The sequence below is a fragment of the Thamnophis sirtalis genome, unplaced genomic scaffold, assembly GCF_051295495.1.
Source record: "Thamnophis sirtalis isolate CommonGarterSnake01/CBP01778 unplaced genomic scaffold, rThaSir2_p1.2 scaffold_12, whole genome shotgun sequence".
In the NCBI taxonomy this organism is placed as follows: Eukaryota; Metazoa; Chordata; class Lepidosauria; order Squamata; family Natricidae; genus Thamnophis; species Thamnophis sirtalis.
The window spans coordinates 53,504,271-53,526,276 of NW_028261392.1; the positions used below are offsets into that span (position 1 = coordinate 53,504,271).

At 40.0% G+C, this 22,006-nt stretch overlaps 1 protein-coding gene across 6 annotated transcripts in view; it reads right to left on the reverse strand.

Moving 5' to 3' along the window:
* Positions 1 to 22,006, reverse strand: part of SUCO (SUN domain containing ossification factor) — a 96,811-nt gene that overhangs the window by 13,215 nt on the left and 61,590 nt on the right. For 4 of the 6 annotated variants that reach the window (XM_087726576.1, XM_087726575.1, XM_087726578.1 and 1 more), the window contains 6 exons: positions 20,602 to 20,667; positions 13,106 to 13,180; positions 6,654 to 6,738; positions 4,078 to 5,214; positions 2,828 to 2,915; positions 158 to 262 (listed from right to left, as the gene is read on the reverse strand). In XM_087726576.1, the coding sequence (XP_087582702.1) occupies positions 158 to 262; positions 2,828 to 2,915; positions 4,078 to 5,214; positions 6,654 to 6,738; positions 13,106 to 13,180; positions 20,602 to 20,667 (1,556 nt within the window). The remainder of the gene's footprint in view (positions 1 to 157; positions 263 to 2,827; positions 2,916 to 4,077; positions 5,215 to 6,653; positions 6,739 to 13,105; positions 13,181 to 20,601; positions 20,668 to 22,006) is intronic. The other 2 variants (XM_087726579.1, XM_087726581.1) reach the window with 2 other exon arrangements.

The following is a 22,006-nucleotide window of genomic DNA, read 5'->3' on the forward strand; positions in this document are numbered from 1 at the left end:
CAATTACATTTTGACAGAGAAGCCATATGAACGAACTCTAATTAAAATCTATTTTCTATTAAACTAAACACCCATTACTAGTATTTCATGTTTTAAAAATATAATTATTGATACCTAAATTTTAAAACATGTTTCTTTCATATTATTCAGATGTTACCTTTCTTTTTAGTTCAGCTACTGTTGATGACAGATTGGAAACAACAAGTGTCATATTTATTAGTTGAGCCTGTAGAAGCTGTATGGCCTCTGTCTGTTTCAAATCCTAGGTAAATAGTAAAAAAAAATTCCTTTTCTTAATCTTTAAAAGTATTTACTATATAGAAATGCAGAATGCTGAAATTGGATAATATAGTCCTTATTTAGCAACTACAATGGGAATTGGCAACACCATGTGGTAAGTGGGAAATCAGTGGCCACAACTGCTGTCCTTTCTGGCTTGATATTGACAAGATTAATCAGTTTCAAACCTTAGCTTTTGCTTGTGTCCTAATACTTTTGCCCTGTTGAATGCTCATTCTGGTCCTGGGATAATTAGCAAAAAGGGAATTAATGTTTTCATCCATTGGAGAAGAAACAACTGCATGAGAGTAATGAAGCACACAATGGGAAATACACATAAAAAGCAATATGCTGGTACTAGCAGCCACAATGCATTATACAAACAGCTTGGTATATTCTGCATTGTATGTCTGCTTTCTCTCTTGCAATCCCTTCTTCTACAATCTCTCTGCTTTGCGAAGAGAGAAGAGGAAAAAAATATAAGCAATTATCCATCAATCCATCCATTATATCTTGAACCAAAATATAACAAATGGTCTAAATTACAGAACATGTCCAAAATCTGGAACCTATAACTCCCATGAAATTGATATTTGAAAAACTTTATGAAATATTTTATGACAAACTTCATCATAAAGCTGTTTATGATACAATATTAAAATGTCATAAAACAATTCCTGTGTTAATGTTTGACTGTGCAACATGGGCTATTTTCAAGGCAGATACATCTCTAAATATATTCCAACTTGTCCAGTGAAGGCACTATATTAGAAGTTCTATCACTATTGAATGCTTTGAGGAATCTGGTAAAGAAGTATCTCTGAAAGGATGACTGAACAGGTCATGGATTATCTAGTTTCCCCTAAAACTAAACACAAACTGACTTAGTCATGCTAATATAGTAGATAAATGCAGTCTTAATTTTTTATTAATAAAAAATGCATTAAATGCATAATAAAGAAATGTTAACTACCCTTGATACGGCAGAAATTGTCTTTTTTATAGGTAGTCCGGTTACATCCATTTGTTGATGACTGTTCAAGTGGTGTTCAGCAACAGTCTTCAAAATTCTGGCTATTGCAGCATCCCTGTGATCATGTGATCACCATTTGTCAGTTTCTCTGCTAGCTTCCCACCAGTGACGTGCGGTAAGGTTTATGGCTGGTGAGGCAAAAAGAAAGAAAGCGGCTTTTGGCCGCCCCGCCGTTACGTCTGACATAGAGACGTCCTGCCTCTATGTCAGACATAGCGCTGGGGCGGCCAAAAGCCGCTTTCAAGAAAGCGGGCAAAAGCCACTTTCAAGAAAGCAGCTTTCGCCTGCTTTCTTGAAAGCGGCTTTTGGCTGCCCTGCCGCTATGTCTGACATATAGGTGTCCCGCCTCTATGTCGGACATAGCGCCGGGGTGGCCAAAAGCCGCTTTTTTGAAAGCAGCTGAAAGCGGCTTTTGGCCGCCCCGGCGCTATGTCTGACATAGAGGCGGGATGCCTCTATGTCGGACACAGCGCCGGGGCGCCCAAAAGCTGCTTTCTTGAAAGAAAGAAAGTGCCAGCCTGCCAGTAGAGACGGGTAAGAGACCCGCCTCTGCTGGCAGGTTGCCCCAACACAGAGAAAGAGAGTTGGTGGCCTGCCCTCCCTGCCTCTCCTATCCCCTTCCCTCTGAGTGGAGAAACAAATACACACACACACACAAATTACTTACAATTACTTACAAATTACATTAATTTTGAATTCCTCCCCCTCCTTCTGACCCACATACCTTTTTCAGCTGTTTCACAATCACAGAATATTTCAACTCTGCTCTTGCCTGCCATCATGAAGATGTAAAAATATAAAAGGAAAAAGGCAAGAGCTGCTGAGGTCAGGCTGGGCTAGCTGCTGCCAGAGTCCCCAATGGATGACTCTGCTTAACTGTTTAAAAAAGCCTCTAAAAAAACCCGCCCTCTACAGGAGGAAGCAAAGAGAACCACGTGCCTCATCTACATAAGGAATTTTTCGGCTTTTAACCCTTGCTTAACTCTGCTTGAGTGATCATAAAGTCAGAGTAAATGAAGCACGTGGTTCTCCCGCCTCCTCCTGTAGAGGGCACTTTTTTAGAGGCTTTTTTAAACAGTTAAGCACTAAGCAAAGTCATCCACTGTGACTCTGGCAGCAACTACCTCAGCTACTACCTTCTTTTCATGATGACAGTGGTGAGGCTCTGCCTCCCCTGACTGCACGTCACTGCTTCCCACAAGCATGTCAATGGGGAAGCCAGCAAAGAAGGTCACAAATCACTCCAGTAAATCACTCCTGTCACTTTTTCTTTGAGAACCCTGCTATAGATCCCAGGGACATTGAGAGTGCCAGGATTGCCACTGCTAAGCAATTCAATCACATTACATCATGCTTTATGTCTGCACTGCTTAGTGATGGTAAACCTAGCTCCAATTCCCATCATAACTCAGGGACTACTTGAAAAATAAACTTGTTTCTTGAATTTCAAAACAGATAATAATGACAGATTAGTTACAGTTAAGTTACAGATAATAAAAATAGGTTTATGCACACCTGCTGTTCTGCTATGTGTGAAGTATTCTGGAGTTTTATTATTGTTTTATTAAAAGCTTTCTGCATTTCTTCCATTTGCTTTCGATACCTACAAAGTAAAAGAAAATCTTAGCATCATTTCTCATCTCTTCCCAATTTCATTTAGTCATTATTATATCTGCACAATTAGAAAAACAAAACAAAACCCCAATACATTGTAAGACTGCTCAACTGATGAGCACATCTTCCCTTCCAAGGAAAGGATTGTTGTTTTTAAATTTGGGACGATACCCACAGTTGTTTTGCATGATGATTTTACAATTATACATAAAATAAAATTTGGCCATCAGAATAAAATATGCTTTCCTGATTTCTCAGACCATCATGTACATTTAACATGATTTTTTAAAAAAAAAATACTGTTCCCCAAGTATTGTGGACATTCCTTGTTCTTTTATTCAAAATTTATAGAAATTTATTTCTCTATGCATGAATAATTACAGTCCTCACTTAATGGCCATTTGTTCAGTGACTATTCAACGGCTCTACAGGCCCTCAAAATTCCAGCTTTGCAGCAGTTCCAGAATCATGTGAACAAAATTTGGACTCTTGGCAATCAGCTTGCACTTATTGGTTACAGCATCCCATAGACAAGTGATTTCCATTTGAAACTTTACCAGCTGGTTTACAGTCAATGAAAAAGCCAGCAGGGAAGCCCTTAGGGAAACTCAGCCTTTCTGCGTTTGCACACACTTTATCCTCATACACACATACATACATGCACTGCGCCCTCCTTACCTCACACATACTGTATGTCATATCTTCCCCTTTTGCATGCACAATGCATGCTCTGTACCTTTCTTCCCCCATTTGCTCCCACATGTACATGTTATTTTCTCTTTTAGTTCCATACAATGAACCCTCCTTTCCCTGCTCTTGCTGCGCTTAGGCCACTTTGCAGCACCTCCCTCAACTTGTATGCAGCTGCACTGAGCCTTCCAAGGCTTCCTCCACCCTCTATGGCACTTCTGCTTTCCTTAAACATGGGACTCCATCTGATTCCCCCTTAAAAACTGCACATCTCAAGTTATGATGGCAACCAGGACTGCTGAATTTCCGTTGCCTGGCAATGTGATAACCTGGCATTGTCGTTTAATATTTCATCACTTAATGACAAAATACCGATCCCAATTGCTGAGTTACTATTTTTATGAGAAATATATTTGTTTAAAAAAAAAAAAAGACAATAAGAATTCCATTATTGTACATACCTCTGACTTAGTTCTTCTAAGTAGCGGCTACTGAGAGACATATTTACTTCCAGGGCTTTAATGCGATTATTGAGTCTCATAAACACAGACTCTTTTTGATTTGATCCATGAACAAGATTCCCATTTGTGTAGCCTAAATCTGTAGAATTCTGAATTTCAGCATAAAAGTCTGTGGCAGTTTTTGGCAACCCACCAGAAACTGAAATTGCAAGAAATGTTTCCTCAATAGTCTCCTCATCATCTTTTATTTCCAAAGATGATGACTCCACAAGTGATACCTCCTGCTTTTCGGTTTCTGAAGAACTAACTTTTGGTTCAACACCATAGCTTTCTACATCTACTGTACATTCAGATTGTAGAACAATTTCTGTTGGCTCTGCTGAAGTTTCCATTGAGTTTTTTTCTTCTGTGTTCAACACCTTGAATACAGTTATAATACTGGGTGTAGACGGTTTCTCTGTAATAGATACTACAAGTTTATTTTCTTCAGCAAGAATTTCCTCTTGGGAAAGGATCTCTGGACTTTCAGATACATTTTCATATATTATAGGCTCAGAGGACACTTCTACTATAGATGGTGATTTGGTTCCTGTTGTAACATCTAAGAGGATGGATTGTGATACAGTCTGTGGATGACTAGGCTCCAGTTCAAAAGTAACTTCAGTCTCATTAACTGTAGTCTCATTTAAAACACTGCTTAGAACACCTACTTCCATTTCAGATAGGTTTACAATTAAGGTATCTGATTTCTCTGAAGAATGCTCATGCAACAAAATATGCAATGATTTGGTTGGAATTAGTTGTATCTGTGAAACAGTATTAGAATTATGTTTTTCCAAAATGGTATCAGTTCTACTGTAGGGATGATGGAGAACTGCTGTTGCTGAACACCACTTGAATATGTACTCTGAAAAACGAGAAATGCAACAAGCTGCAGTCAGATCATAACAATAGATTTGTGTTTCATGCTCAAGCCATGGTATTTCCTCTTCTTGTTCATCACTTGGCAGCAGGGTCACTGTGGACTGACTGACTTCTTCTTCATATTCATGAACAAGCTGAACAATTGGTCTCTCTCCTGTTATTTCCAAAACTAATATCTCACTTTCAGTTGCCGGTGTTTCTGGAGAAACAAGTCTACAAACACAAGTTGAAAAATGAATAGAATAAATCTGCACATCAGTACATCCATTAAAAAGGTAGTTACAGGAATTAATATTCTTTCACTTATTCATGAATTTCTTATTTGATATATTTCTAAGCATAGCTCCTTTCATATCTGAACATTTTACACACAAGCTAGAATGAAAATACTAGAATGTATTTCATAATTAAATTTTTCATTTTTACTTGTGGAAGGAATGTCTCAGAAGGAAAGAAACGAACAAAACAACTATTCTCCATTTCCATTTTTCTTTTTTCTAACAACTTTCATATTTTCAGAATGAAAAGAAAACTTTTTGCATAAACAAATAGAGACTTTTAATATTCCTTTAGTTTTAATTTTTTCAAACCACATTCAGAATAGCTTAATTATCTAGCACTAACACTTAGACTTATATATCACTTCACAGTGCTTTACAGCCCTCTTTAAGCGGTTTACACAGTCAGCGTATTGCTCCCAACAATCTGCGTCATTTTACTGACCTCAGAAGGATGGAAGGCTGAGTCAACCTTGAACCTGGTGAGATTGAAACTGTCAAATTGCAAGCAGCCAGCAGGCAGCAGAAGTAGCCTGCAATACTGCATTCTAACCACTGCACCACCGCAGCTCTTTAAAGTAGGAGTCCCCAATCTTTTGAACCTCAGGGACCACTAAATTCATAATTTTAAATCCCGTGGACCACTAATACGATCTGCCCAATGACTGGCTGGGCAGGCTTGGCTAGGTGGTCATGTGTCTGCGTGGGCATGGCCAACTTAATGTTAATCATGTTGAGGGGCGCCTTGCCAACCTCTACTCGCCCCCCCCTCCAACATCCCCTCGCCCGGTCGGGCTCCTTAGGGCCCCAATAGGAAGCAGTTTTTGGAGCTAAGCAGCCACCATAAGAAAGAGTTGGCAAAACAGCTGGCTCAGTTCAAACTGGATCTGATCGAGAAGGAGGCTCAGTAGAAACACCTCACTGAGGACTACAAGCATAGGCTTTCCAAGCAGAGGGAACACCTGCAGGAGTTCAAAGTCAGGTATCTGGAGGCTCAGCAGGCTGAGATGGTCAGCCAGTTCCAGGCCATGATGCAGTCCCACTGGAACAAGGCCCTCCGGCTCTTTGCCACCAGCAGTGCTTCCCTCCAGCAATCACCCAAAGCCCCGCACCAGGAGACTGAAGCAGACCCCAATTCAGAATTTCTGCCCCCCTCCGACCTGCCAAAGACACCAAAGAGGGAGACTCTCTGCAGCAACACAAACGTTCATTGCACATATCCATCCCAGGGGGCGTAGTTTGAAGACCCCTGATTTAGTGCAATATAAAAAATGCAAATAATTTTTCTGCGGACCACCAAAATTTTCTCATGGACTACCAGTGGTCCATGGACTGCCATTTGGTGACGGCTGCTTCAAAGCACACATTACTTACTCTAAAGAAGGAACAGTAGTTGGCTCTGGTAGTTTGGGTGTTTCTCTGGAAGTGGCAGTTGTGTTTTCAGAAACATTCTTGTTTCCTATCGAAAAGACATACCAATTTAATTATATGAAATTTCATTGAACTGGCTTTATGATTACAGAATAAATTGTTTTTAATTTACTAGTATTGTATTCAATATGCAATATATATTGTTGTAAGATTTACACATTCTTTCACTACAGAGGATCTAGAATAATCAGTAATTGTCTCAATTCCACAGACATTTTTCAAAGAAAGTTCATTTTGCCTCCTCACAGGGCAGGATCTTATGTGAGAGATTGTAGAAAGTGAGGGATGTGGTTTTAATCGAAATATGCAAGAATTGTTACCTAGGCAAAGGGGGCTGAAACATTACATCTTGAGAAGCAAGATAACATCCAGAAGTGGCTCAGACAAATAATACTGGGATGTTAAAAGCACAAGCAGATTTGCAAGATTCTCTTGTAGTGTAGTTCTAGTCATCCTGTGGAGTTGATTTTCTGGTCTGGTCTACCTAGTGGGACTGACATATATTTTTAAAAAAGCTCTTTTTGTAAATGTTTTTGGTCTATGGATAGCTGCACTCTGGTTTTTGTTTTTTTTTTGTTCCATTCTAGTATTTTTCACATACACACACACAACTTGTCTATCTCTTTTCAATCTATATTCTCTTAAAAGCCTTTTCTCTTCCAAACATTTTTAAAAAATATATTTTATTTACATTTAAATATATTGAAGTGTGACAGTCCTGGCATTTCATCCGCCATAGAAACCAAAGTGAAAGACAAATAACATATACTACATAGTGCTAGTCTTATATTATTATTTTTGACCAACATATTCATTCTAATACATATATAATATCTCATTTCAGGTCTACTTAGCCTAATTTTTTTCGTGTTCCAACTCCCTCACATTTCCAGCCATTGATAAAATCTATTCCATGTGTCATAATATTCTGTCTTTCCTTTCCTTTTCTTTTTAACGTTAGTCTATCCATTTCTACACAGACTTTTATCTTCCTTATTATCTCCTCCTCTGAAGGGGTGTTTTCACTCTTCTATTGCTGCGCATACACCATTCTTGCTGCGGTCATGATGTGTAGTATTAGGTATATTGTTCCTTTATTGTAGCCATCTGTGATAATGCCTAATAGAAATAATTCTGGCTTGAACTCTATATATTGTCTAACCATTTTTCCTAACCACGTATGAATTTGTAACTAAAATTTTCTTGCTTTTTTACAGGTCCACCACATGTGGTAGTATGTGCCTGGTGTTTGTTTACATTTCCAACAGCTTGGGGATATATTGCTAAACATTTTAGCTAATCTTACAAGGGGGAGATGCCACCTATAAAACATTTATAAAGATTCTCTTTATATGTGGCCAGTGTCAATTTCCGATTTCTCTCCCAAAGCTTTTGCCAATTGTCCAAATCAATGTTATATCTAAAATTTTTAGCCCATACAACCATCATCTCTTCAACTTGTTCTTCTTCCATTTTATAATCTAATAAATATTTGTATAGTATCAATTTGTTATCGGTCCCCACTAATAATTTGTCTAATGTTGTTAATTCTCTATAAAAACCCCATGTTTTTACATCTTTCATGTAACATGATTGTATCTGCAGGTATGACCACCATTCCACTCCCACCCCTTGGTCTTTTAATTCTAATCTGATTTTCAATTCATCCTGCTCATTTAGTATATCCTTATAAGAAACATTTTTTTTCCATATTTATAAGATTTGGGTGTATCACGGCTTCTAAAGTAGAGAGCCAGACTTGTATTTTCCTATAATTTTGTTGTTTAATTTTATTCCAACCTATTAACAATGAGTTTCTTATGTAATGCCTTTGGAAGTATCAATGTGCTCTTTGTTCCATACCAAAGAAACATATGGCACCCTAGTTGAATATCGTGACCCTCCAATAATAATAATCTCCTGCTCCTTAAGGCCATTCACTCTTTTATCTACATAAGTGCAGCAACTTGATGATACAGTTCCCATTCAGGCAAACTAAATCCTCCTTTCCCTTTTGACTATTGCAATAATTTCATCTTAATTCACAGTTTCTTGCCTTGCCAAATGAATTTCAACATTATTTTATTCAAATGTCAATTTGTAAAGTGTTGCCATGACTACTATCAAGTGGAATAGAGAAGGGAGGAGAATTCCATGCATACTTTTGGCCAGAGTCAGGTCTCATATTCTTGCAGCTGGCATGTGAATGCACATATCCATAACCTGCTGTAGCACCTTGTTGGTGAATGTGATTTATGACCAAGGCAGAGGGGAGGGGACACATGGGTAAAGTTCAGATGCCATTAAGTGGAAATCAGTTTCAGCTCCACAGAAGGACATGCCAAGTTGTTGATCCTAATAAATGAATGGGTTTTTTAAAAACTTTGTCTCAAGGCTCGTAAATTAATTAAGTCATCCCTTGGGAACTTCAGAGAAAGCCGAAACTGACTTTTAAAATCTATCAAGATTTCCGGGCTTCCTGAATCCCGAGGTCTCCAGTCACTCTCCCACACAGCAGGCAGGCTGCCAAAGGAAGGAAACCCACTCCCTCTCTCCAAACTAGGGGTGAAGAAGATAACCAGCCATATCAGACGCAAGCATACAGAGGCTGACAGGAGGTTGAATGAGTAGGGCTGAATGACCCACCCCAATTCAGAGGAAAGTTTGACGGACACACAGATCAGCTAGCTCTATTCCTTGATTCACCTGATATCCACCTAGAATGCTATGGGCACCTCTACCCATCCCCCAGAGCCATGGTGAATACCATCACAGAGGATATAGAGGAAGAAGCAAGGGAATGGCTAGCAGCCCTCCACAATAGGAGAGCCCCCCAACTGCAAGACATAGATGACTTCCTGCAACTGCTAGAAGCCAGGTTTGATGAGGGTGAGGAGGACCCATATGTGGAAGAACTCAGAACTCAGCAAATTAAAGCAGAGGGGCCGCCCCATCAAAGAGCACATCCATGAATTTAGGAGGGTCATTGGAAGGCTACCCTTTTTACCAGAGCAGCTGCTGGTGCATTTTTTCAGAACAAGCCTGGACAAGCAAATTGCCCATGTAACCGCATACCGTGACATCCCAAATCAACTTTCTGAGTGGTTCCGAGTGGCAACAAAAGTTGACAGTGGGCTACGTGCCAATGACATGAGAAAGCAACCACATACAAGAGAGAGAGGTCAACCCGACCTGAAACTACCCCGCCGACAAGGAACCACAGTAGGCCCTGAGACTATCCCTCCCTCAAAGTCCGCTGAAATGCTACAGACGCAGGAGGATGGGCCACATGGCATCTGCGTGTCCAACTCCAGCCCCGAAACCAAGGCCAGACCCACCACCCAGGGCCCGACCATAACGAGGCCCCAAACGTGCCATCAACATTTCCCAGAAAGCCCTTCAGGCTGCAGTGGCCCCTTCCCCCTCAAGCGAAAGTGCTGGAACCCCAGGCAACAACAACCATTTGCCCAAATCCTATGACAGTGAGGACGAGAGAGAAAATGACCCAATGGTGAGTGAACCAATTCACCCTTTCCTTTTTTCCAATACACCTCACAGCCCCCAAAACAGCAAACCAGGGTTTTTTTGAAGCCCTAATAGACTCCCTCCCCACCCAGATGAAGGGGGGGGGAGATCCCAGGCAACAATCACATACATAGACAAAAACCTAGCAAGGGGCTTCAGTGAGCCAGCCAAGCCACGGGTTGCGGCACCAGTCCTCTTCAAAAAAAAAAAAAAAAGATGGAACAATGAGATTGTGTGTGGACTTTCGAGGGATAAATGGGGTGTGTGTACACAACCTATACCCCCGCCACCTCATGAAGGACATGCTATCTTATCTGGCCAATGGGAAAGTCTTCACCAAACTAAACCTCAGAGAAGCATACTATCAAATACGTATCAGAGAGGGAGATGAGTGGAAAATAGCGTTCAACTGCCATTAGGGAGCTTTCAAATCAAAGTGACACCTTTTGGATTGCAGGGGGTCCCAGCGGTATTCATGCAGTTAATAAACAAGGTGCTGCGCAAGCACCTCTACAAGGGAGTCCTCGTCTACCTAGATGACATCTTAATCTACACTGAGACCTTGGACGACCACGTACCCCTGGGCCACCAAGTACTGGAAAAACTTCTGGCAGCCAACCTGTATGTCAAGATATCAAAATGCGTATTCCACCATGCACGGTTAGACTACCTGGGTTACTGAGTGTCAAATGAGGGAATAGAGATGGACCCAGCAAAGGTACAAGCCATCCTAGGGTGGCAACCCTCCCCCGCACCCACAGACAGCTACAAAGGTTCCTAGGGTTCGTGAACTTCTACAAGCAATTCATCCCCTCCTTTGCGAAGATTGCCAAACCCCTGACAGACCTCCTGAAGACAGGGAGTCCAGGAACAAAACCTCGTCTGGGACAACCCTTATAGTGGGACCTAACTTGCTAAGAGGCATTCGAAACACTAAAATAAATGTTTGCAAAGGAGCTGGTGTTGAAGCATCCTCACCCCAAGCAACCGTTCATTATCCAGGCAGATGCCAGCGACGTGGCAGTGGGCGCAGTGCTACTCCAAAGAAACAACCAAGGAAACTTACAACCCTGCACCTACACCTCCCGCAAGCTCACACACCCAGAGAGACAGTGGACCGCGTGGGAAAAGGAGGCTTTCACAGTGAGATGGGCACTGATAACCTGGAGATACCTGTTGGAAGGGGGCCAGAAACTGTTCGAAGTCTGGACTAACCACAAAAATCTGGAGGCGCTTAGGGCCCAATGGAAACTATCACCCAAACAAGTCCGATGGGCTCAATACTTCAGCCATTTTGATTTTATTTTAAAGTACATTCCAGGGGGGAGAAACTTTCTAGCTGACACCCTCTCCTGCATGCCTCAGTACAAATGCGAACCGGAGCACATAGTGGACACCATCATTCCCTGTACCCAAACCGTTGCCCAAGTGACCACCAGGCGGCAACACCGTGACCGGCAAAACCAACCCGCAAGCGACCTAACCACGAGGCTAAAAACCGAACTGCTAGCAGACTCCTGGTTCCAAAATAACCAATACATCTTGACAAAAAGAGATGACCTCGCATGGAAGGGGACGAAACTCTACATCCCAGAATACCTACGCACCCCAATTCTCCAGAGGAGCCACGACGCCAAACTGGCAGGCCACTTTGGGTTCCTAAAAACTTTGAGCTTAGCCTGGAGGCAATTCTGGTGGCCTGGCTTAAAGAAAGATGTGGATAGTTATGTGAAAAGTTGCACCATCTGCACCACAATGAAGAGACGACCGGGAAAATCCCCCGGACTGCTGCAAACAATAGCAGAGCCAACGAGGCCGTGGGAGGATATTGCAATGGACTTTATAGTAGAGTTGCCAAAAAGTGGGGGAAACACGGTGATTTGGACTGTAATAGACCTGTTCTCCAAACAAGCACACTTCATACCCTGCAGCAGACTACCTTCAGCTCACAAGCTGGCTAAACTCTTCGTGAAGTATATCTACCGACTGCATGGAGTACCTTGAAGAATTATTTCAGACAGAGGGATCTTCTTTTGTAAATTCCAGTAAACTCCAGTCCAGTTCAACCTCTCCGATTTTTCTTTTTAACAACCACAGCTCTCCCTTTGCTCCTTCCTTATTGTTATGGATCTGTAGCTGCTCCGTGTTTCTCTTGCCGCTTCAACAATGGGGGGAGGGAACAAGAATCTCTCCCCTCCTTCTCACTAGAGTTTCCTTTTCTTCTTAGATCAACATATGGAGATTCACTCACTTTGGTGGGAATTGGAAAGAAACTTCAAGCTCAATCCACTACTCTCTTCCGCTTTCTCACTGCTTCCTCTGACAGCCTGTCAGTGCTTCGGTTTGGCCATTAACGTCCGTCTTCTTCTTTGTCTTCTTTCAGGAAGGATTACTCCCGATCAGCAAAACAGACCGTGGCCTGTTTGCAATCAAAAGGACGCCCTTCCTCTCCCATTGCCTCTCCAAGGCAACTTTGGCCCCCCAAAAAACAGAAATCGACTGTGCTCTATGGAGCGCCCACTCGCACACCTATTTGCGCTGACAGCTGGCCCCACCTCCTATAGTTGCCCTCTTTTTGAGGTGATTTTAATTGCTATGCTTAAATTATTTGGTTTGTTAACCAATTGCTAAATATTTCTCTAATATTTTTACTTTACTTATTGCTTTAATATTACTTCAAACTATTTTTTAAATTAAAAAGCTGTTTGTTTATTTTCTGTATATCCTGTTGAAGAAAAACCAGATGTTTAAAACAAATAATTGCAGAGATTTTATTATTATGTAAAGCAGAGAGAAAATTCATGTAAACAGAATAAAAGGCATTTAAAGTTTATTCCAGAAATCAATTAGCTAATATTAAATATGCCCACCTTGTTCTGCAGTGTCCTCTTCAGTTTTTGCTCCAAGTATATTAGCAGCAATATTCACCATATTTAAAATGGCATCTAGAAAAGTATCAGACACATATTCCATCATTTATTTTTAAAGTTGGAAATCACTTTTACTGAAATTTGTTCTGTTAGGTATATAGTTTTTGAGCAGTAAATTATATCTATCTTTATGAAGCTCACTTCTGCCAACCTAGCAGTTCGAAAGCATGTAAAAATACAAGTAGAAAAACAGGGACCACCTTTGGTGGGAAGGTAATAGTGTTCTTTGTGCCTTCGCCATGTAATCATACCAACTACATGATCACGGAGACGTCTTTAGACAGCGCTGACTCTTCAGCTTTGAAATGGAGATGAGCATCGCCCCCTAGAGTCGGGAACGACTAGCAGATATATGCAAGGGGAATCTTTACCTTTACGTTTTAAATGAAACTCAAATGGAATTTTTCATTAATAATAATGAGTGTAGTCAAGAATTTAACATCATGTGAAACAATGTATCATTTTAGTTTAGTTTATTTGGATTTATTTGGACTTATAGGCCGCCCTTTTCCCTGAGGGGACTCAGGGCGGCTTACAATCAATTATTTTCTGAATAATTCACCACTATGGATTAGAATTATGAAAATGAAACATCTTCTACTGTTGGCTATGCTGAAATCCAGAGTGGGAACCATTAAAATTTGAAAGCTGGTTTGAAGTACTGCATTTTTGTTGCTGGTACAATCTAAATACACATTCTATAGTACTCGGAGAGGAATTTTTTATTTTAAAAAACTGCATATATATGTATGTATGTATGTATGTATGTATGTATGTATGTATGTATGTATGTATAACTGCTTAATTCATTCTTTGGATCTGTCTTTAAAAAAAGAGAAAATAGTTCAACCAAAGTACTACATTAAAACACAGAATAAGAATGCAAGTCAAAATAGACAAGAAAATAGTAAGAGAACACCTATCCACTCTAGACAAGTTCAAATCGCCAGGATTAGATGGATTATATTCCACAATTCTGAGGAAGCTGGCAGATGTACTCTTGGAACAAAATCTTTGAAAGCTCCTGAAGCACCAGGGAACTGCCAGTTGGATGTGATTTCAATCAAAAAAATGAGAAAAATATGAATCCAGGAAACTATAGACCAATCAGCCTGACAATAATACCTGAGAAAAACCTGGAACAGATAATGAAACAGCAGATTTGTGAGCACGTAGAAACAAACAAAGCAATAACTAGAACCGAAATGGGTTTTTAAAAACAAATCATGCCATGCAACCCTTAATTGCCTTCTTTGACAAAGTGACTAAATTGGTAGATTAGGGAAATGCTATGACATTGACTTCAGTATAGCATTTGACAAAGCAGACCACAACCTACTTCTTGGCAAGATAGAATAATATGGACTAGACAACATCACCACCAAATGAATTTCTAACTGGCTCACCAACCACATTCAACGTATAGTCCTCAATGGAACCAGATCTACATGGAGGGGAGCATACAATGGGGTACTCAAGACTCTGTCTTAGCCCAATACTCTTCAACATCTTTCTAAATGATTTAAACAAGGGATAGAAGGGAAACTCATAAAATTTGAAGATAACACCAAGCCGGGAGGTATTGCCAACACTTTAGAAGATAGAGTCAAGATCCAAAAGGATTAGACTCAGAAGCAGATAGAATTCAGAAATAATTGGTAATAGTGGCCAGGAGCAAAGAAAACCAACCAATTAGCCTAACATCAATACCTGGAAAGATCCTGGAAAAAGTAATCAAGCAACAGATCTGCAAACACCTAGAAGCAAGCAAAGTTATAACCAGAAGCCAACATGGGTTTGTCAAAAACAGATTATGCCAATCAAAACTTACTTCATTTTGTGATAAAACTGGTAGATCAGAAAAATGTTGTGGAAACAATATACTTGGATTTCACTAAAGCATTTGACAAAGTAGACCATAACCTATTTCTTGGTAAACTAGAAAAATGTGGGCTATACAGCATTAGCACCAGATGGATTTGACTGGTTGATAAACTGCAATCAATGTATAGTCCTTAATGAACTACATCTACATGAGAAGTGGGGTATTCTCTCTGAGACCCAATACTGTTCAATATCTTCATAAACTATTTAGATGAGGGAATAGAAGGGGAACTCATCAAATTTGCAGATGACACCAAGCTGGTAGGAATAGCCAACATCCCAGAAGATAGGCTAAACATCCAGAAGCATCTCGACAGACTTGAACACTGGGTCCTATCTAACAAAATGAAATTCAATGGTCAGAGAAATAAAGTTTTATACTTATGCAAAAAAAAAAAAAAACCAACCAAATGTACAGCTAGAGATTAGTTGAAATGTGGTTCAATAGCAGTAACTGCAAGAGGGATATTGGAGTCCTTGTGGGCAATCACTTAAATATGAGTCAACAGTTTACTGCAGCTGCTGAAAAAGTCAATGCTATCCTAGGCTGAAGTGTTGGTACTTCTTTATAAGATCACCACAATATTAAAAAAGAGATTGAGACTTTGAAAAGTATAAAGAGAAGAGAAACAAAGATGACTAGGGGGCTGAAGAACAGTTGAAGAGGTGTGTGTGTGTATGTATGTATGTATTGGAGCCATGGTGGCACAGCAGTTAGAATGCAATACTGCAGGCCACTTCTACTGACTGCCTACTGCCAGCCATTTGGCTGTTTGAATCTCACCAGGCTCAAAGTTGACTCAGCCTTTCATCCTTTCGAGGTTGGTAAAATGAGGATCCAGATTGTTTATTATTATTATATATATATATTTATTTTCAAAACAGACACAACACAAAGAATCCTTATTTAACTATATCTACTGTCACTAAATTTCACTAAGTTTAACTAGTTTTAGATTATACACTTTCATCTATGAACCTGTATCTTTCCAGTAGCAAAACAATCTCATGTCTTCTGTCATTTGTGGCATCAGTCCTCTAATCATCTCCTTAATCAAATTTGTATGGACTCCTCTTTGCAACTCATTGCTTATTAAGTCTCTCATGTAGTTTCAATGCCCTTCTTCCGTTTCCTTGATCAGCTTATCTTTAATTGTCAGTGACGTTTTCAATGATGTTGCTAATAAAATTTATCTCTTTAAATCCATAAATTCTTTTGTTTCTTCTTCTGTATCTTGCCATCTGAGGTAGAGTTCCCCTCCATTTGATTCCTCTTTCTGTATTCCACTTTTTCCATTTCCAGACACAAACCAATCACCATATCAGCGGATTTAATTTCTTTGTGGTCATTTTTCTCTTCGTTTTTAAGGACTCTAACCTGCACTTTTTCCACTTGATAAACATCTCCAACTTCATCATATTTTACTGTTAGATGCTCTAGATTTTCCAACTTCTTCTCGGTCCTCTCAAATGTGTTTGATGATTTCTGAATTTTTAACAATATCTTTTGCAAACTTAAAGTTTCTTTCTGCTGTTGAGATTGTGCCATTATCTCCAGCTGACAAACACTGCTGCTCTGGCTTGGAAGGTTTTTACAAGATTAAGCATAAATTCACAATAAAGTCTTATTTTCACTTTTCTCTGGTTAAAGATATACTTCAAAGGAACATGCTGTATGCTTTTCTTCTTATCACTCTCTATAGACAAAACAGTGAGACCTTGAAGTTCCAAGCCAGAATAATCGGTGAGGAAAGTAAAAGTGTTTTGTTTCCAATACACAAACCTCCAGCCTCTGAGTAGCAGGGTTGTCTTTCCTTCTGTTGTTATAATTTTCTTTGTTGCCTTTTGTATATTTTTTATTCCAAATTTTAAAAAAGTCAAATTCTTGAATGAAATAGAGAAGAAAAAGGGAAAAACACACGCAGTAATGAAGAAGGAGAATTTTAGTCCATAGGTTGCAAAAAATAATAATAAAAAAGATAGAAGAAAACTTAATCCATTCGTTTTAAAAGGCTTGCATAAATTCCATCCATGAAAATAGCATTTAAAAAGTAAGATAACCCACTGTCCAAATCCATTCAAAGCTTAATTCCACTGCTTATTTCTTCTGTTCTCAAATTTAAATTAACTTTAAGTTTTTTATAGGCAGTCTCTTTTAAAACAGTAAAAATTTCTCACCAGCTGAAAACACTTTCGCTTTCCATAGCCTTCCATTTCGGAGCCATCCCAACTTCATCAACCTAGGGGCTGTGCTTTTGTCGCCAGCTAGAAGAACTTCTCCTGGATCGATCAGGGACTTTGTGTTGTCCCTGAGATCAGCAGGATGTATTCTTCCTGTTCATTGTCTCTGCGGAACTGTTTAAGTCCGTTTGGACCACCCAGCGGCAAAAGTATCAGCGGCAATCTCAGAGCATTGAGATTCCACGTCGTCTCGTCACGACGTTGGCTCCTCCTCCCCAGATTGATGAGAGCAATATGCTGATTCTATAAACCACTTAGAGAGGGCTGTAAAGCAGTGTGAAATGGTATATAAGTCTAAGTGCTAATTTTTGAGGGGCTGCCACAAAGAAGAGAAGAAGCACCAGAAGAAAAGACAAGAAGCAATGCTTGGAAATTAAATAAGGGGAGGAGCAACCTAGAAGTAAAGAGAAATATTCTGTCAATGACAACAATAAAGCAGTGGAACGGCTTGCTTTCAGAAATTGTGGTGCTCCATTACTGGAGTCCAAAAGAGATTGGACAGTCATTTGTCTGAAATGGTATATGGTCTCCTGCTTGAACAGGGGGTTGGATTAGAGACCTCCAAAGTCCCTTCCAACTCTGTTATTTTGACAGACTAAGCATTGGGCCCTATACAACAAGATGTAGTTCAGTGGTGAGAAAAGTAAGGTCCTATACCTAGGCAGGAAAAATCAAATGTACAGGTATAGAATAGGCGGTACCTAGCGCAACAGTAGTAATTATGAGAGGGATCTAGGTGTCCTGATGAATCACTATTTAGGTATGAACCAGCAGCATGCTGCAGTTGCCAAAAATAAATCAATGAAGACCGAGGCTGCATCAACAAAGGGATAACATCAAGATTACATGAAGAACTAGGGCCACTATATACTGCAGAAGTGAGGTCATATTTGACATATTGCATCCTGTTCTGGTTGCCACAGTACAAAAAAGATGCTGACATTCTAGAAAGAGTACAGAGAAGAACAACAAAGATAAGAGTTCTGGAGACTAATCCATTAAGGCAGGGGTCCCTAACCCTGGTCTGTGGACACGTACCGGTCTGTGGCATGCCAGAAACTGGGCCACACAAACAAGAGAAGCCCCACCTGCAGGATGCAGGCAGCGCATGAAACCACACCTCCTCTGGTCTGCAGAAAAACCTTTCTCCATGGAACAAGTCCCTGATGCCCAAAAGGTTGGGGGCTGCTGCATTAAGGGAACTAGGTATGTCTAGCTTATTGAAGAGAAGAATAAAGAGTGATATGACAGTTGTTTTCCAGCAGTCCCAGAGATGAGGAGTCAAAATTCTCTAAATCACCTGAGTGCAGGACAGGAAGTAATTGGTGGAAACTTAGAACTAAGGAGAAATTGTTTGGTACTTCAGTTATTGGTCTGCAATCTTTTAAAGAATTCTGCCAATTATCTGTATTTTATACACATACTAGCTGATGACCTGGCGCTGCCTGGGTATTTATAGACGTCGAAGTGTTTGCCTGACAGGGAGCCATTGAAAGGGGCCTTCCTTCCCCCTACTCCCATGCCCATCATCCCTGCCCTCTCCCTTCCCCCTCCCATGCACTCCTCTTTCCCGCCCTGTCTACAATCCTGGTACTTTGCCCCAAAGCGTTTGTCTGACAGGGAGCCATTGAAAGGGGCTTTTCGTCCTTTGCTCCCATGCCATCATCCCTGCCCTCTCCCTTCATCCTCCCATGTGCTCCTGTCCCACCCTGTCTACAATCCTGGCACTTTGTAGGCCTACTATGTGAAGGAGGCCTAGGCCTTAAAGGCCCACTGTGTGAGGGACAACGGTCAATCAAAGGCCTCTGTACCAGCCTAACCAGGCTCCCTTCATATGCCTACTGTGTGAGGGGCACGTTCAATCAAAGGCCTCTGTACTGGCCTAATCAGGCTCCCTTTGCTTTGTAGGCCTACTGTGTGAGGGAAGCCTAGGCTTGAGCTGGGGTGAAGGATGCTCCTGGGAACACAGGCTGAAGCTGTTTCCTGTGAGATTGGGTCACCGCAGTAAGGTGGGGGTGGGCGATCTGCTTAGGCCATGGCACGTTCAATCAAAGCCCTCTGTACTGGCTTAATCAGGCTCCCTTCCCCCTCCCATGATGAACAATTGCCACTCTAGGACACCACAATTGCTCTCCTTAAAGGCTTTCCAGAGTTATACACATACAGACGCACAGATACACACCAGAGGTGTCTTACCCTCACAGTGTTTGTCTCCGGAAGTAAGTCAACTGTGTACCAAGAATATTAAAGTGAAATGCCATCAATACGATGACAACAGAAATTTCTATTGTTCATTAAGAGTTGTCAATAATATAGAATATTAACTAAGTTACATTACTAGGTTGGATAAGAATCAAACAATTGAAATGAATCCAAAGTACTGCTGAAAAATAAAAAGTTTAGGATTCATTGTGTTCTGAAAGCGGTCATATTCCCAATGAAAGATAAATTTTAAAGCAGAGAATGCTTGGAAAGCTATTAAAATGTCTAATATACACAAAGTACAGCATCCTGAAACAATTTTCTGGATTCTTACCCAAAGTGATTTTATCTGGGTTTATGCCATTCTAATCACTGCCTCTTTCTAAGTAATTTTGTTGTTATTGTTGTTAATTGAGAAGTTGTGTCCGACAACGTTCCTCCAGGCCTTCCTGTCCACTACCATCCTCTGGAGTCCATTTAAGCTCCCGCCAACTGCTTCAGTGACTCCATCCAGCCACCTCATTCTCTGTCATCCCGTTCTTCTTTTGCCCTCAATCTTTCCCAGCATTAGGCTCTTCTCCTTCTTCTCATTAGGTATTGGAGGATTTGAGGATCATCTTCAGGATCTCGCCTTCTAAAAGGCAGTCAGGGTTGATCGCCTCTAAGACTGACCGGTTTGATTACCTTGCAGTCCAAGGGACTCGCAGGAGTCTTCTCCTCACCATAGTTCAAAGGCCTCAATTCTTTAGCACTCAGCCTTTCTTATGGTCCAACTTTCACAGCCATACATTGCAACTGGGAAAACCGTAGCCTTGACAATACACACTTTTGTTGGCAGGGTGATGTCTCTGAATTTTAGTATGCTGTCTAGATTTGCCATAGCTTTCCTCCCCAGGAGCAATTTACATATCCCTCATTCATAAATCAGATTAAAACAACCAAATAACAAAAGCATAAAAATAAGTTTTTTATTTACCAAGAAACATTCCACAGCCTCCCGCCCCCACAAGATATCTAAACATATCAAAACATATCTGTACCATGACCTGGTAAGAGACACCATGTTTTAACATTTTAAGACATTGAAAAGTAGATTTTAGTATACTCACTTGTGGCAGAACCAAGTAGATTTTTTGAAGATTTTTCTTCTCTTATATCATAATCCAAAGGAAAATCTGTTCAAAAATGAATAAAAAATATATTTGGTCAATACAGTAACTCCTTTTTAACATCAAATCTGTTTGCTTAGGTGGATTAGAATAAATATGTTATGGAGTAGAGTAAGTTGCTCTTCTCTCTCTGCTCCTAGGGCCCCCACATGAGGAATTTCTCCTCATGGCTTCTTCTAAAATGGTGTTTTTGTTATTCAGAAATCAAACAGGTTTTTAAGGGCTTCCATTCGTAATTCCTGTTTTGGTTTGCAATCAAAAATGGCTGAAACAATGTCCCACATTTCATCAAGACTATTTAACACTAACATCACTTTCTGAGATTCAGGAATCTGCATTCCATGCTGTTTTAATTCAAAAAGCAGAGTCTGCATGTGTAGAAAATGCTTCTCTACACTCTCTTGTGGTAGCAGCCAGGATCTGTACAATTATCTCGAGAACTGCTCACTCACTTCTCAATTTCAGCCAAACCTCCTTTGTAGTTTGTAAATCAGCTATATTCAAGAATTGTTCATTTTCTAAACTTAAGATGATGTAGGCCAGTGCACTGCCTTTGATCTGCAGCTGCTAATGGTGCCTGGGATGGCTTAATAACAATATCCCAGTGTTCCTTAGCCTTCAGGAAGAAGAAGCAGCAAGTACAAGTACAAGAACTAGAAGCAAGGAATAAATACAAACAAACTCTTATATACACAGAACAGTTAAGCTAATCCATGCTCAGGCTCCGAGCATCTGACATGGCTCACAACAAATCCTGTGTCTCAGTCACCAAACAGTTCCCATTGGCTGACTTGTTGTTATGGCTATTCCAGTTTATAAATTCTTTTTTTTAAAAAGTTTTTTATTTTTGGACAAAGACAAAACATAAAATCTTCATCAATTACGTATAGCATGTCGTTTGGTTACAAGTTTTTGTGCATCACCATTTTCAATTGTATATAAAGCCACAGATTATCTATCAGATATACATAGGTACATTATTATCATTATACATCATTTGTTCAGGTACAATTGTTATTCCTTCATTTTAAACAAAATATTCTAGATATTGGATTCATATATATACCAACATTCTATTGCAACATTCTTAGTCTATTTAACAGTAATATGCCTTTATGATATCACCTATATCATTCTACTATTCTTACGGTATAAAAAATTCTCCAACATTTTTCATTTCCATGTTTTTTAATCTAACCACTGATAGAACAAATCCCATACCTTATAAAATTGTTCATCTTCTTCTCTAATTTCAAATGTCAATTTACTCATTTCAGCACATTCCATTATTTTTTTGAATGACTTCCTCCTGCGTTTTCTCATTTTTTAAATTTTTTGCAAATAC